The sequence below is a fragment of the Choloepus didactylus genome, chromosome 3, assembly GCF_015220235.1.
Source record: "Choloepus didactylus isolate mChoDid1 chromosome 3, mChoDid1.pri, whole genome shotgun sequence".
In the NCBI taxonomy this organism is placed as follows: Eukaryota; Metazoa; Chordata; class Mammalia; order Pilosa; family Megalonychidae; genus Choloepus; species Choloepus didactylus.
In genome coordinates, this window is record NC_051309.1 from 89094019 (window position 1) to 89108719 (window position 14701).

Below are 14701 nucleotides of genomic sequence, written 5' to 3' on the forward strand. Positions count from 1 at the left end.
GTACACTTTCTCTAACTAACCAGCAGGTGGCGACCACGAGCCACCTGTTCTCCACAAGCCAGATCTCCCCTGCTTAGCCTTTTTGGTGAGTGGGGGAGTGAGTCTTGTGGGGCCCAATTGGTGTACCAAGCTTGCGTGTGTAGTTGGTGTTGCCTGCCCTGTATGTGGGGCGTGTTTCTGGGCAGTCGGGGAGGGGGGGTGGCCCTAACAATCAAATCTCCCTGATGATCCTAGAGTTTTAAAGCTACTGCAATAGTCTAATCCTTCAGTTCAGTCCTGCCACAGTTTGTCTCTGCCACTGACCCACAAGTCTTTGGTATTGGCGTATGGCTCCTGAGACTTGCAAGTGGGCCCCTCTTCCAGGCTGTGCACCCCGGGTCCTCTGTTGAGGGATGACTGTGCTATGTCACAGGTGAGTGCCGTCCCCCCAGGGTAGTTCTGGGCTGCTGGGCTGTGTTGGGAGGCTCCCAGTCTGCTCAAATGATGGCTGAATGGGGCTCTGTTAATTCACACTGCTCCCCCTTCCCAGCTCTGGGACATTCAGCTGAGGTTGCAGGGAAGGCTAATGTCCACGCCCAGTTTTGTGGTGTGTGCCTGTTATTTGAAGCACTTCCGTCACACTGGGTTGTCTGGGGCAGCTCTGGGCTATGGGGCTGGCGATGGGCAGGAGTGTTTCCTGTCCACCAGGATGGTGGCTGTGAGCGGACACCCCCCTTTTCTTGGGAAGTTGTGTTGTTTAGTGAATTTTCTCAGCCACTGGATTATTGCCTTTTGTCTCAGAGCTCTCTTAGTTCTGCTCTTGACTTGACGTGCCCAAATTTCAATTCTTTGAAGCTTTCTGTATTGAGCTTCTTAGAGTAATTGTTTTAGAAAAAGCAAAAAGGATTTAAAAAAAAAAAAAAAAAAAAAAAAAACGGCCCTCCTCAGAGATCTAATGGGTTATTGAAATGCTAATAGACAAAGCAACCAGGGCCATTAAGGAACGGTGCACAGGGCAGAGAGATCAGCTTTGCTTCGGGATTTGCATATGCGCCTCAAGGCCTGGTCTCCGCCCTTCCCCTTTCTGTGTTCACCAGAACTCCAAAAATCCTCTGCTTTTATTTTGGAGTTTTTCGTGTTGTTTTTTTTCTATGCCTGTCTCCTCTCTGCTGGGCTGGCTGCTCTCAGAGTCTCTGGTGTCTGGTCTCAGTCTATCTATGGTTGGAGTTTGAATCAGTAGAATGAGTTTCCGATAAGAGCAGCCACTGCAATTCTCCCTTCTCCTTCCTGGAGCTGACAGCCCCTCCTCCCCCGGGACTGAGCCTGGCAGGGAGGGGCGCGGGTCCCCTGGCCGCAAAAACTTACAGATTTCGCTGATCTCAGCAGTTCCACGTTTTCATGAGTGTTGTATGAAGTATGCCCAAAGACAGATTGCTCTGTGGTGTCCAGTCCACGCAGTTCCTGGCTTTTTACCTACTTTCCTGGAGGAGTAACTAAAACATACAGCTCACCAGTCTGCCATCTTTCCCCGCCTCCTCGACATAATGCTATTTAACATTTCATAGACTACAGTATAATGTAAACATAACTTTTATATGCACTGGGAAACCAAGAAATTCATGTGACTCGTTTTATTGTAAAACTTGCTTTATTGTGGTGGTCTAGAACCGAACCTGCAATATCTCCGAGGTTTTTCTGTATATTCTAGAATGAAATTCCTTATCAGATAAATGATTTAGAAATATTTTCTCCCATTCTATGAGTTGTCTCTTTACTTCCTTTATGGTGTTCTTTGAAGCACAATAGTTTATAGTTTTGATAAAGTCCAATTTATCTATTTCTTTCTTTGGTTGCTTGTGCTTTTGATGTCACATCTGAGAAATCGTTGCTTAATCCAGGGTCACAAAGATTTACTTTGTTTGCGTCTGTGAGTTTTATAGTTTTCTTTCTTACATTTAGTCTTTGTTCCATTTTTAAGTAAATTTTTTTTTGTGGTATGAAGGAGCAGTTTCAACTTCATTCTTTTCATGTGTCTATCCAGTTGTCCCAGCACTATTTATTGAAAAGACAATTCTTTCCCCATTGATTTCTCTTGACACCCTTGTCAAAAATCAGTTCTCCATGATGCATGGGTTTCTATCTGGATTTTGTATACTATTCTATTGATCTGTAATTCTATCCTTAGTTATGCATGTACCATGTTCTTTTGATTACTGTACCCAATAGTATATTTTGAAATCAGGAAGTGTGTCTCTTCTTTGTTCTTTTTCAAGATTGATTTGACTATTCTAGGGCCCTTGGATTTCCATATGAAGTGTACAATCAGCTTGTCAGTTTCTGCAGGGAAGCCAGCTGGGATTTTGATAGGCATTGGGGAGTATGGCCATCTTAACAGTGTTGAGCTTTCCAGTGTTTTTTTGTTTGTTTGTTTGTTTTAATTCATTTGTTTAGGTCTTTAATTTCTGTCAGCAATTTTTTGTAGTTTTCATACTACAGGTTTTGCACACCTTTTGTTGAATTTATTCTTAAGTATTTTTATGCTGTTTTAAATGGAATTGTTTTCTTAATCATTTTTGTCTTATTTAGCAATAGTGTTATAGAAATACAGTTGACTTTTGTAGATTCATAGATTTTTTTTAACTTCTAGTGTTAGGGGATTTCAGCTCTGCCCCTGCTAAGCACTCTTCTTATTTCTGAGCTGTTAAATTAGAGCAGTTATAATTTTCCACTTATTGCATAATTTTGAGAAATAAGGTTTTAAAAATAACTGCAACATTTCTTTTTCATTTTTCTATCTAAAGATACAGCACTTTTGCCTGGGTGTATTGCTGTACAACTTATTGAGATGGAGTAGACTGGGAGAGGAGAAAAGTTTGAGGAGGGAAGTGAAGAATTTCTTTTCTGAACGTGTTAAATTTGAGATGTTTAGGAAACTTCCAAGTGATGTTATTTAGCTAGTTGGGTGTGTGAGTCTAAATCAAAAGAAAGATTTTGATTGGAGGTATACATATGGTTATGCTCAACATAACCAAAGCATATTGGTTGTGTTAAGATACTCTCTGAAGAGAGAGGAGGGTGTGTAATTGAGCTCTCTAATGTTTAGAGGTAAGGGAGAGGAAGAACTAACAAAGAAGACTGAAATGACTGGTGATTTGGGAGATAGGAGAAAAGAGAAAAATTAGAAAAATATGAGTAGAATTCAAGAAAATGGGAAGAGGGTTGTTATAACAAAGAGAGGTTCTCCGCTTTGTCAAATTAAGTCAAATAGACAATGCTTCCCTTGAAGGCTCTAAGTATATCTTATTTCCAGCATCTGTCATAATAGTTGGCCTGTAGTAAGTGCTCAACAGAAATATCCAGTAAGAATAGGGTGAGCCCAGCAGTCTTGACATCTTGAAGGTGGGGCCTTAGTTTCAGAGTTTTGTCAGGTCTTTTACTACCCCACTTACAGGAGGGAGGATTTTATGCCTGTTTCTCTCAGGAGAGTTAGCTGATTTTGCCTTCATATCATTTTTCACATTTGCCTCAGAGTAAGTTACTTGTGGCGTGCCCAAAAGAATAAAGATGAGAGACTTTATCAAGATTATAGAACAGTTTGCATGATTGTTTTCCCTCTGGCTTGCTAATAAAAATTTTTGCTTTTAGCAGGAAAAGAAAAGTTAATGAATCTGATAGCTTGCCTAAGAAAACAAAACCCAAAACTCAAAGAGTTGAATCCATTCAACTAGTAACTACTCATTTTCTAAATATGTTATTTTTATTCAGGCTATTTCAAAATAAGTTATTTTGGTTACTTTTTAAAATTTGATAAGAGGAATAAAGATAATTATGAGTTACTACATGCATAGAAATTTTTAGGAAAAAAAACATCTTTTTAGAGTGTAAAACTAATTTCAACCTTACAACTGCCTTATTTATATATATTTAAGGTTCCAGCATCTTGGACAGAGCTGTTATTGAACACAATTTATTGTCTGCAAGCAAATTATATAATAATATTACTTTTGAAGAACTTGGAGCTCTTTTAGAGATCCCTGCAGCTAAGGTATTTTCTTGTTTCTAATACCTAAAAGTGAAGTTGAAGAGACTAAACTTTTGAAGTCTAAGAAAATAGAATATGATTGGTAAATTTTGGCAACTACTATAAAAGATATACCTCAAATAAGTGGAAATAAATTAAAGTATTACAGAAATGGAATTGTCTTAGTTTTGGGGGGTTTTAAAAATGTGTTTTATGATAATGTGACCTAGAAGGGAATTCTTAAAGGAGTTCCAGGTTTATGACATGGATTTTGTGAGGATATCTTTGTTTAGTGTTCATGTAAATCCGCTTCATACTGGTTGCTGATTTCTGACTAATTTAAGATTTTCATATGTCTTACTTATTTTTTCTGCCCTGATACAAAGGTTAAATATTTCATTTCTTTGAGAGAATGATTATGGTAATACCTTAGGCTATTCTATTGTAACTTTTCAATTTGAATTAAAGTATTACCTGACTTATTAGGGAATTTTATTCTTAGTCATGATAATGGTTTGGTTGGCTACATATAATTCCAACAAAGTAGCAATTGTATTTGGAGGGTATCTCAGGTATCATTTACAAAACATTCTCTTAATTTTAAATAATATTAAAAGTAAGCTATAATTCTTACTTGTACATATACTATGCAAACATTAAAGTTATGTAGTTATGGGTTACATCCCCTTTTAGTGAAATTTTTATTTAGGATTTCCTAACACTATTCCTTCAATTGTAGACATTCAATAGACAGTAAAGGGAGTACAACACTTTAGGAACAAAGGCATAAGTTACCATTAAAAGAAGCTTTCTTCTTAGGCTTTGAGGTATGATCCCTTGCTGAGATTAAGGGAAGTGAACGCACTTTTTTTTTTTTTAAATCATTTTTTTTGAGATGTATTCATATACCATGTCATGCAAAGCATACATTCAGTTGTTCATAGTACCATTATATATTTGTGTGTTCATCACCAAAATTAATTTTTGAACATTTTCATTACCACATACACAAAAATAATAAGAATAAAAATTAAATTGAAAAAGAACACTGGGTTTTTGTTTTGTTTTGTTTTGTTTTTGTTTTTTTGGCCCCCATTTTTCTACTCATCCATCCATATACTGGACAAAGGGGAGCATGGTCCATACAGCTTTCCCAATCACATTGTCACCCCTCATAAGCTACATTTTTATACAATCATCTTCAAGATTCATGGGTTCTGGGTTGTAGTTTGATAGTTTCAAGTATTTACTGCTAGCTATTCCAATTCATTAGAACCTAAAAAGGGTTGCCTATATTGTGTGTAAGAGTGCCCACCAGAGTGACCTCTTGGCTCCTTTTGGAATCTCTGTGCCACTGAAGCTTATTTCATTTCCTTTCACATCCCCCTTTTGGTCAAGAAGATGTTCTCCATCCCACGATGCTGGGTCCAGATTCCCCCCCGGGAGTCATATTCCACGTTGCCAGGGTGAATCTCCCCTGGGTGTCAGATCCCACATAGTGGGGAGGGCAGTGATTTCACCTGCCAAGTTGGCTTAGCTAGAGAGAGAGGGCCACATCTGAGCAACAAAGAGGCATTCGGGAAGAGGCTCTTAGGCACAATTACAGGCAGGCCTTGCCTTTCCTTTGCAGCAACAGTCTTGCCAAGTCTCAGCCCATCAAACCACCAGTCCCCTATGTCTGTGAGCACGTCAGCAACCATCGAGGTGGGGAAGCCCAACATCCCTGCAGTGAATGCACTTTTAACAGTAAATGGTCTGTTCAGCAGTGATTTCGGATTGATTGTGCAGATGATCATAATTTTAAAAAAATGATCAAGTCACAACTCAGTTTGCTTACACATAATAACATGAAATATGTGTTAGGAGATAAGATAGAGGAACTTTTGTTCCCTTTTAAGTGTTGCTTAAACCCTTTTTAAAATTTGAACATCAATGCTTTCTTTTAAATTTTTCTTTGAAAATATTGCTTCCTTAAAGAGTTTTTGGGGTAATGAACACTGTGAGAATTGAAATGTAATAAAATAAGAAAAACAAGTTTGTCCTTTGAGGATAGAGATGTGAATCCCAGGGAGAGGAAGAATTGTTAGTTTGATTTTGAGCTGAGAGGAGAAAATTGGTGTAAGGACTGGATTCTTACCCAAAATCTCACAATATGATAGACAGATCCCAAATAACTTAAAATGATAGGTTGTACCCAGAAAGAACTGGAAAAATATAATAGTCAGATTTACAAGATACACTCTTACAATCAATTGCAGATGAGCACAAATGTAATGCTCAGTGATAGGTAGCTAGACCAAGAGCTTTCAGTTTTCTTATATGTGAATAACTTAGATATGATAATTAAATGTTAAAGTTTCTGAGAGTTTTTTTTTTTTTTTTTTTAAACAGGCAGAAAAGATAGCATCTCAAATGATAACAGAAGGACGTATGAATGGATTTATTGATCAGATTGATGGAATAGTTCATTTTGAAAGTAAGAGGTTTTGTTTATTCCTATCATAATGAAATGGCAACGAACTGTTGTATATTTACCATTAAAATATTTACCATTAAAACATGTTGAACAGTTTTCTTTCAGAATCTTTCTACTGGAATGAGTCTGTTTCTCAAAGAAATAATTTGAAAGAATTTTTAAGAAGTTAAAAATATGTAGACATCACTCTACTTATTGCACCATTTTCTTTGCTAAGGAAAAAAATTAGAACTGTTTAACTATTATATAAATTCATTGATTTACTCATCAAATATTTACTGACTACTTATCATGTATCAGGCATATAGAAATAGCAGTTTCTATTCTTTAGCAGTTCATTAAGCTAATGGAAGCAACAGGTAAATAGATCCCTTAACTTCCTCATTGTCTCATGCCTCCTAATCCCCTTATCCCACCTCAGTTACATCTTGGATCTTGCTTTACCCAGAACTGTTCCACTTGTAAATTTTTAATCTGAAATATCCCATTCTGACCACAGCCTTCTTCCTGTCCTTTCTAGTGGTCTTGTTACTCCCACTTCAACCCTTATTTGACCACATGGGAACTTCTGGTCCATTGACTTTTCTGCTTTCTTCCTTTCCCTTTTTTGTCTTTACTTCTCTTCCTGTCTAGCTTGGATTTATGATTCATTATTCAGTTACTCTTTTATAGGTATCCCAGAACTCTTGACTTTTTGTTCTAGCTGTCCAACTCCCACTTTGAATAAACCCATGCTCCATCTTTTTCATGCCTGTACTTGGTAGCTATCTGTTGTTGCTGGAGGTCAGAGCCCAAGACAAATTGATACCACTGTAAATTCAAGGTCATGGGTCCTCAGCACTTCTGGTATTCCTGATACGTTTCTCTAATACACTTTTTTCCCTACTTTGTAATGAGTATTTCGTTTTTTTCCCCCTGAAACATCTGGCATTTCTCCTTCTCCATTCTCAGCAGAAAATCCTATTTCCTGTTTCTCAAAACAAAACAAAACACACAAAAAACTCTGTCTGAAACTATCTTATCAGATGTATAAACTTCTAAATTCTTCCTTCTTGTTATAGTATAGGTGGTGTCCATCTTCCTATCCAGTCTTTTCACGTGTGCTTTAGATCCATTCTCTGATCCTGTCAACCACCCCTACTTCTCCCACCCCTCCCCCCCAAAAACAATTTCTTTAGGAACCTTAGGTTAGCAGTTACTTTCTCTGTTTTCATTCTTTCTTTCTATCTTGGCTTCTTTAAACATACTCAGAACTCTGCCATTTTAACAAAAATCTTTATTGGATCTTACATTCCTTCCAAATACCACTCTATTTTTGCTAGAAATGTTATTTTATAATTGCTGTCTGCATTTCTTCACCTGCTACCACTACCACTTCCTAACTGGCTTCAGTCTTGTGTCTATTACTCAATTAAGAATGTTTCTGCCAAGATTACCAGTGCCTTATTTGCTGCCAAATCAGGTAGATATTTTTCAGGCTTCATCTTGACTTTTCAACATATCAAATAGGGTTGATCATTCACTCCTTTTTGTACATCGCATCCACCTTAACTTCTGTGATCTTCTCCATCCCTACCTCATTCTCCTGTTTTCCCTCCCGCTTTCCTTCCTACTTCTCCAGTTATTCTTCGAATGGTCTTTGTAGTTTCCTCCTTTTCTGTAATGCCTTTAAATTTAAATATTGGAGTTACTTGGGGCTTAATGCTAGGCCTTTTTCTCCTCACTGTACTGAGTTTTCCTGGGTAATCTCATCTACTACTGTTTAAGTTACTGTCTCTGTGCAGACAGTGCCCAGATTTACCTTTCCAGTGAATATCCCTCTTCTGTGTCCCAGACCCATGGCTCTAATTGAGCCATGGCTCTAATCTTAACCTGGTTTTGATTGCTTTATGGGGCATCTCAGAATGAACATATCCAAAACAATTCATTATCTCCTTTCCCTGACTTCTCCCCATAACCAACCAACCAACCAACCAAACATCCAAAAACTGTATTGTTTATTTTTTTCCGGCTTTTTTTTATCATTGACCCCTCATTCTTCTCATGGTCCAGAATTCTGTCAATTTTACCTCCTAGGTATATCTGGAATCTACCTACTTTTCTTAATTTCTTACTGTCACCAGCCTATTGTAAGCTCCCATAACCTCTTCTGGGTTTTAGAAATAGCCTCTTAACTTTTTCCTTACATCTACAATTACCCTTTTCTAGTCCATTTTCCCTAGTACAGTCAGGGTAAATGCAGTCTTTTAAACTACAAATATAAAAAGAAATAAAAAAAACCCAAATGATTAAATCATATTATTCTCTTGCTTGATAATCTTAAATGAATGGTTTTCCCATTACTTGTAGAACAAAGTTCACAGTCTTTAAGATGGTCTTCTAAAGGCCCTGCATGATCATTTGTAGCTTTCTCTTGCTACTCCAGCCGTGTGTGTGTTCGTTTGTTCTCCAGCATTCTCCAACATTGTAGATTCCTTCCCATATTGAACATTCTGAAATATCTGCCACTCTCCAGCTCTCTTCTGTTTGTCCCCAGGTGTCAAGTGAGCAATGCTTTATCAGTAATGATTTTCTTAACTCCAGATTAAATTATGTATTTTCTGGCTACCCTGAATTTCTTCCTAGAATTAGTCATAATTATTTTTTATTGTGTAACTATTTGTCTAAAAGTTTGTTTCTGTTGCTAAGCTAAGTTTCCTGTGGTATGTACTGAGTTTGTGTTGTTCTCCACTGTATGTCCAACTTGTATTCCATTGCCTGGCACATTGTAAGTGAGCAATAAGTAAGTACTGAGTGAACCAACACAATATATGGTGAGTAGTAATGGCAGAGGTATCACCAAAGGAAAGTTCAACTTAATATATATCAATTTGATGTAATATGAAATATTTTTCTTTCTACTTCTCTTAGCTTTAAAAAATTATAATTAAAGCATTAGAAAAATAATCAAGGATGAGTTCATAATGTCTTTTCTCTCCCACCTCCATTCCTCTCATCAATCATCTAGTGTAACTAATTAGCTTGGCAGTTTGGTGTGTGTCTTTCTCCATGTTCAGGCAGGTATGTAAAAACATAGAATTTTGAAAAAAAAAAAAAGGGACTTTCTTTTTAAAATACATAGTATTCTGCAAATTGCTTTTTTAAATTTAACGTAATATGGACATATTTTCAAGTCAGTAGATATAAATCTTATTTGTTTAATAACTACATAATATTCCATGGAGTTCAACTGTTCACCTATTGCCAGACATTTAGGTGGTTTCCTTGTACATATCTTTATATACTGGTACACTTATGTCTGTAGAACACAGTCTCCAAAGTGATAGATATTGTTGCATCAAAGTGTATATGTGTTTGATTCTTAATAAAGATTACCAGTTTGCTTTCCAAAGAGGTTTAGACATTTATACTTCCACCAATATAAAAAAGAAATGCATCTTCAACAGCTGGATATTATTGCTCTTTCTATCTTTTGCTGTTGATGAAGAAAAATATTACATTTTTTTTTAATGTGCATTTGACACAAGTGAAGTTGAACATCTTTCATTGTCTTGGCCATTAGCATTTTCTCAAAGGTTCCTTTGTTAACTTATTTTTTAACCTATTTTTCTCTTCTCCTGGTCTTCCCCCTATGCCAGTTTTCAGTAGCTTTTGTTATAGTGATAATTTTAACCCTTTGTAACTACTAGATGTGTTATATATATTTCCCCTTCTGTCAGTTGTGCTTCTGTAAGGTAACATACATCATAAACACATTTTTATTTTTAATGTTATGGTTTTCAAGTTTGCTATGACAGTCTCTTCCTATTTGGGGTAAAACCAGTATTTTCTTAAAATTTCTTCTAATATTTTATTGTTTCATATTTAGAAATTTAATACATCTATAGTTCATTTTTATGTATACTGTAGGGTATGGCTTGGTTTTTTTCCACTAGGTAGATAGCCAATTATGCAAGTAGCATTTATTAATGAAAACATCTTTTCTGATTAGACTGTGACTTTTTACATATATTACTTTCTATATGTCTTTGGATCTATTTCTGGACTCTATCTGTAAAATATGGTAATAAACAAACCTATAGTAAATTTTACTGTCTAGTAAGGCACTTCTCACCCCTGCACCCTTCCCCACTATTTTTAACTTTAAAAATTATCTTGGCTGTTCTCAAACAGTAATTCTTCCAAAGTAACTTTAACTTGTTTTGTTCTGTTTAAAAAGCAAAGTAGAAAAAAGGAGGCTTTTCTTTGTAATTTCTTTAAATGTATATAGTAATTAGATAAAAATGGTTTTATATCACAACTTTCCATCTGGGAATGATTTGTCTCTACTCAAGTTCTTTTTTTATTTCCTTTATTAACCTTTTATGGGGTCACCCCCCCCCCCCGCCCCCGCCAGTGGTTTGGTGCCTTTTTCATTTCTAACTACACATTGCATATTGCTGAAATAGAAAAAAATCTGATGAATTCAAAGGTGATATTTTTTTCCCTGCCTTAAATGTTAAATTACCTATCCTAAGGAGTTAATTAGAGAATGCTTTGAATATAAAAATTGATTTACTCTCCCCAGTAGGTGGCAGCATATTATAAATCAGTAAGCATTGGCAACACAACAGCCAGCTATAGTGAGACTGTCTTGACTGTCTTTGTTGTTGTGGTTGAGGTTGGACTTGTTTTATCTTGTTCTCAGAAATAATATGTATTGGTATGTGTTTGTTTGGTTGTTGTTTTGTTTTGTTTTATACTTTGTGCCAGTGATCTGGGTACTTTTCTTAAATATTGCTTAATTAGCTAAATTTTATTAGCCAACATTTTTGGAATAAACTTAAAAACCAGTACTACTGTATTTATCTTTCAGCTCACATTTGCTATGAATACAAAGGAGTAATTACAATTTTGTACATTATTTCTTTTTTCTTTAGCACGAGAAGCCCTACCAACATGGGATAAACAGATACAATCACTTTGTTTCCAAGTGAATAACCTTTTGGAGAAAATCAGTCAGACAGCACCAGAATGGACAGCACAAGCCATGGAAGCCCAAATGGCTCAGTGAATCCTCACCAAACTTCTGTGCACACTACATCTTTTTCCATGTTGTACAGATTAATTTCACTATGTCTCCAGAGCATTTGCATCATGACCTTACACTTTTCAGTCCCTTTTATGCTGGATTCCATTGAAGGAAGACATTATTAGAGCAGGAAATACAAGCATTTAAAAATACGTAGTTCCCATATATTCAGGGTCTCTGTGTATCAGGCTAACTCAGATGTTTTGGAAGTTTTTTCTTTAAATGGAATAAGTGAAGTATCTGTGGCTAAAAAGTTTGGGATTTGTGATAACTTTGTAGTCATGTAAAACTTAAGTGCTTTGTGCCTCTTCAAATGTGGGTTATTCTAATAAATGGAGAAATGAGCCAAATAAAAGTAGTACTTTGTTTTCAGTTAGTGAACAGTGTTTTATTCCTTTAGCCTTTCAATTCAGCAGCCTTTGATTTGTACCGTATGCTGTAAATACAAAGGTAAGCCACAATGCCTGTTCTTTGGGCATTTACAGAATCACAGAGCCAATAGTAAATAAGTGTAATACTTGCAGTTGCACAAAGTGTGGCTGATCTCTGATTTTATCTTCAATTGATAAAGATCTTAGAAGTCATCACTCCTATCCTCACAACAAGCAAAAAGCTGAACAAACTGAAAACCGATGACTTTGCTTAGACCCATTAGAGAATTGAGGCACAGCACAAACTGCTACCCTAAAAACTGGAGAAACAGGTAGATCACAGTTGAGATCACCAGTAACAAAAGCCACTGGAGGTGGTACTAGTAGGAACACTTCAGTGTTAACTTTGATGAGTTGTTGGAGGTGAGTGCAGACTAGCTTGAGAGTTAAGAACTCCTGGGGTCCCAGTGTTAAGGGGACCCCCACACTTTCATGGATTTTACCTATAGGAGTCCTACCAGGTTCTCATAGTAAAGATTGGAGAAAAATTCCCTCCTGTTTCTCACAGGGATAGGGGAAAAGTAACCATTTTGAAACATGCCCATAAGAAAAGTACCTGCTTTGAATTATATCCAGTTTCTCCACAGTAAAGGCCTGCCCTCTAAGAAGAAACTTTTATGAGAGCCTTGTGTAAACTGGGAGAAGGGAAATTAGACAGCCCCAGCCCCCTCTAGCCTACCTGTCTAACGTAAGAAATGGAAAAAGGGGCTAAGAAATGCTTCTGGAGATCACAGTCTAGGGACTTAGGTCCATTAGAAAATAGATATAACGAAGAGATTATAGAATGATTCCCTTTTGTAACACCTTACTATCACATCTCTAGGACTCCAGTATAATGCTGGGTTATAACTGAGAGGACTGTAAGATACACTCTTATTTAAGGAGTTCTTAGGGGAACCCAAAGACAACAGGGGAGAAAAAAACAAACAAGGAACTGAACCCTCTGGCACCTATAGCTACAGCAAACATTAAACAACCCAGCTCCAAGCCACATTAACATAAAATCTCATAACTAAAGCTTAATTACCTCAGTTACAATTACTGGCTATCTAGTTGTGCTGGTTTGTATATATTATGTCCCCCAGAAAAAGTCATTTCTTTAATGCAGTCTTGTAGGGGTAGACGTATTAGTGTTGATTAAGTTGGAACCTTTGGATTAGGTTGTTTCTATGGAGATGTGACCCACCCAACTGTAGGTGATAACTCTGATTAGATAATTTCCATGGAGGCATGGCCTCGCCCATTCAGCCTGGGCCTTGATTAGTTCACTTGAGTGCTATAAAAGCTCAGACAGAGGGAGCTCATTGCTAGCTGCAGCTGAGAGACACATTTTGAAGATGGCCGTTGGAAGCTGACAACTGACATTTTGGAGAGATACATTTTGAAACCAGAACTCCGGAGCAGATGCCAGCCATGTGCCTTCCCAGCTAACAGAGGTTTTCTGGATGCCATTGGCCATCTTTCAGTGAAGGAACCCGTTGTTGATGGACACTTTATGGCCTTAAAACTGTAACTTTGTAACCAAATAAACCCCCTTTATGAAAGCCAGTCCATTTCTGGTATTTTGCATTCTGGCAGCATTAGCAAACCGGAATACTAGTGTACGGCTTTCCACAAAAAATTACAAGCATGATGAAAGGATAGGAAAAAATAGTCTAAAGATGCAAAGCAAGCACTAGCACCAGATTGAGATATGTCACAGATTTTGGAATTATTAGTTAGGGAATTTAAAATAACTATGATTACTATATTGAAGGTTATAATGGAAAAAGTAGGCAACATGCAAGAACAGATTGGTAATTAAGCACAGAGATGAAAACTAAGAAAGAATCAAAAGGAAATGCTAGATATCAAAAACACTGTAACAGAAACGAAGAATGCTTTTGATGGGCTCATCAAGAGAGTGGACATGAATCAATGCGCTTGAAGATAAGACTTCAGAAGCTTCCCAAACTGAAATGCAAGGAGAAAAATGAATGAAAAAAATACAGAATATCCAAGAATTCTAGGACAATTAAGGTTTAACATACCTATATTGGGAATACCAGAAGGAAAAGAGAGAGAGAGGAATGGAAGAAATATTTGAAGTATAATGGCTGAGAATTTTCCAAAATTAATGACAGACACCAAACCACAGATTCAGGATGCTCAAGAAACACCAAGCAGGAAAAATACCCCCAAATCTACATCTAGTTGCACATATTCAAACTGCAGAAAACCAAAGACAGAGAAAATTTTGGAAGTAGAGAGAGGAAAAAAAAAATACCTATAATGGGACAAGGTTAAGAATTATATTGGACTTCTCTTCAGAAACATGCAAGCAAGAAGAGAGTGGAGTGAAACAAAGTGTTGAAAAAAAACTCACCAACCTAGAATTCTGTATCTGGTGAAATTATCCTTTAAAAATAAAGATGTTCTCAGAGAATCAAAAACTGAGGGAATTTGTTGCCAGTAGACCTGCCTTGCAAGAAATGTTAAAAGATGTTTTTCAGACAGAAAGTAAATAATATAGGTCAGAAACCTAGATCTACATAAAGGAAGAGCGTCAGAGAAAGAATAAACGAAGGTAAAATGAAATTTTTTGTGATTCTTAATTGATCTAATAGATAACTTTGTTCAAGGTAATAATAGCAACAATGTGTTGGGTGACAATAGCTTATGTATAATTGAAATGAATGACAGCAGTGTTACGGGACTGGAGGGAGGAATCAGGAATACTCCAT

The 14701-nt window shown here is 36.7% G+C and overlaps 1 protein-coding gene across 3 annotated transcripts in view; it reads left to right on the plus strand.

The window, feature by feature from the left end:
• The window catches only part of COPS4 (COP9 signalosome subunit 4), a 71465-nt gene extending 59542 nt beyond the window's left edge, over positions 1–11923 (plus strand). For 2 of the 3 annotated variants that reach the window (XM_037830127.1, XM_037830126.1), the window contains 3 exons: positions 3909–4024; positions 6392–6476; positions 11396–11923. In XM_037830127.1, coding sequence (XP_037686055.1) covers positions 3909–4024; positions 6392–6476; positions 11396–11529 — 335 coding nt within the window. In that variant the 3' untranslated portion in view covers positions 11530–11923. The remainder of the gene's footprint in view (positions 1–3908; positions 4025–6391; positions 6477–11395) is intronic. The other variant, XM_037830128.1, reaches the window with a different exon arrangement.
• Positions 11924–14701: the final 2778 nt, after the last annotated feature.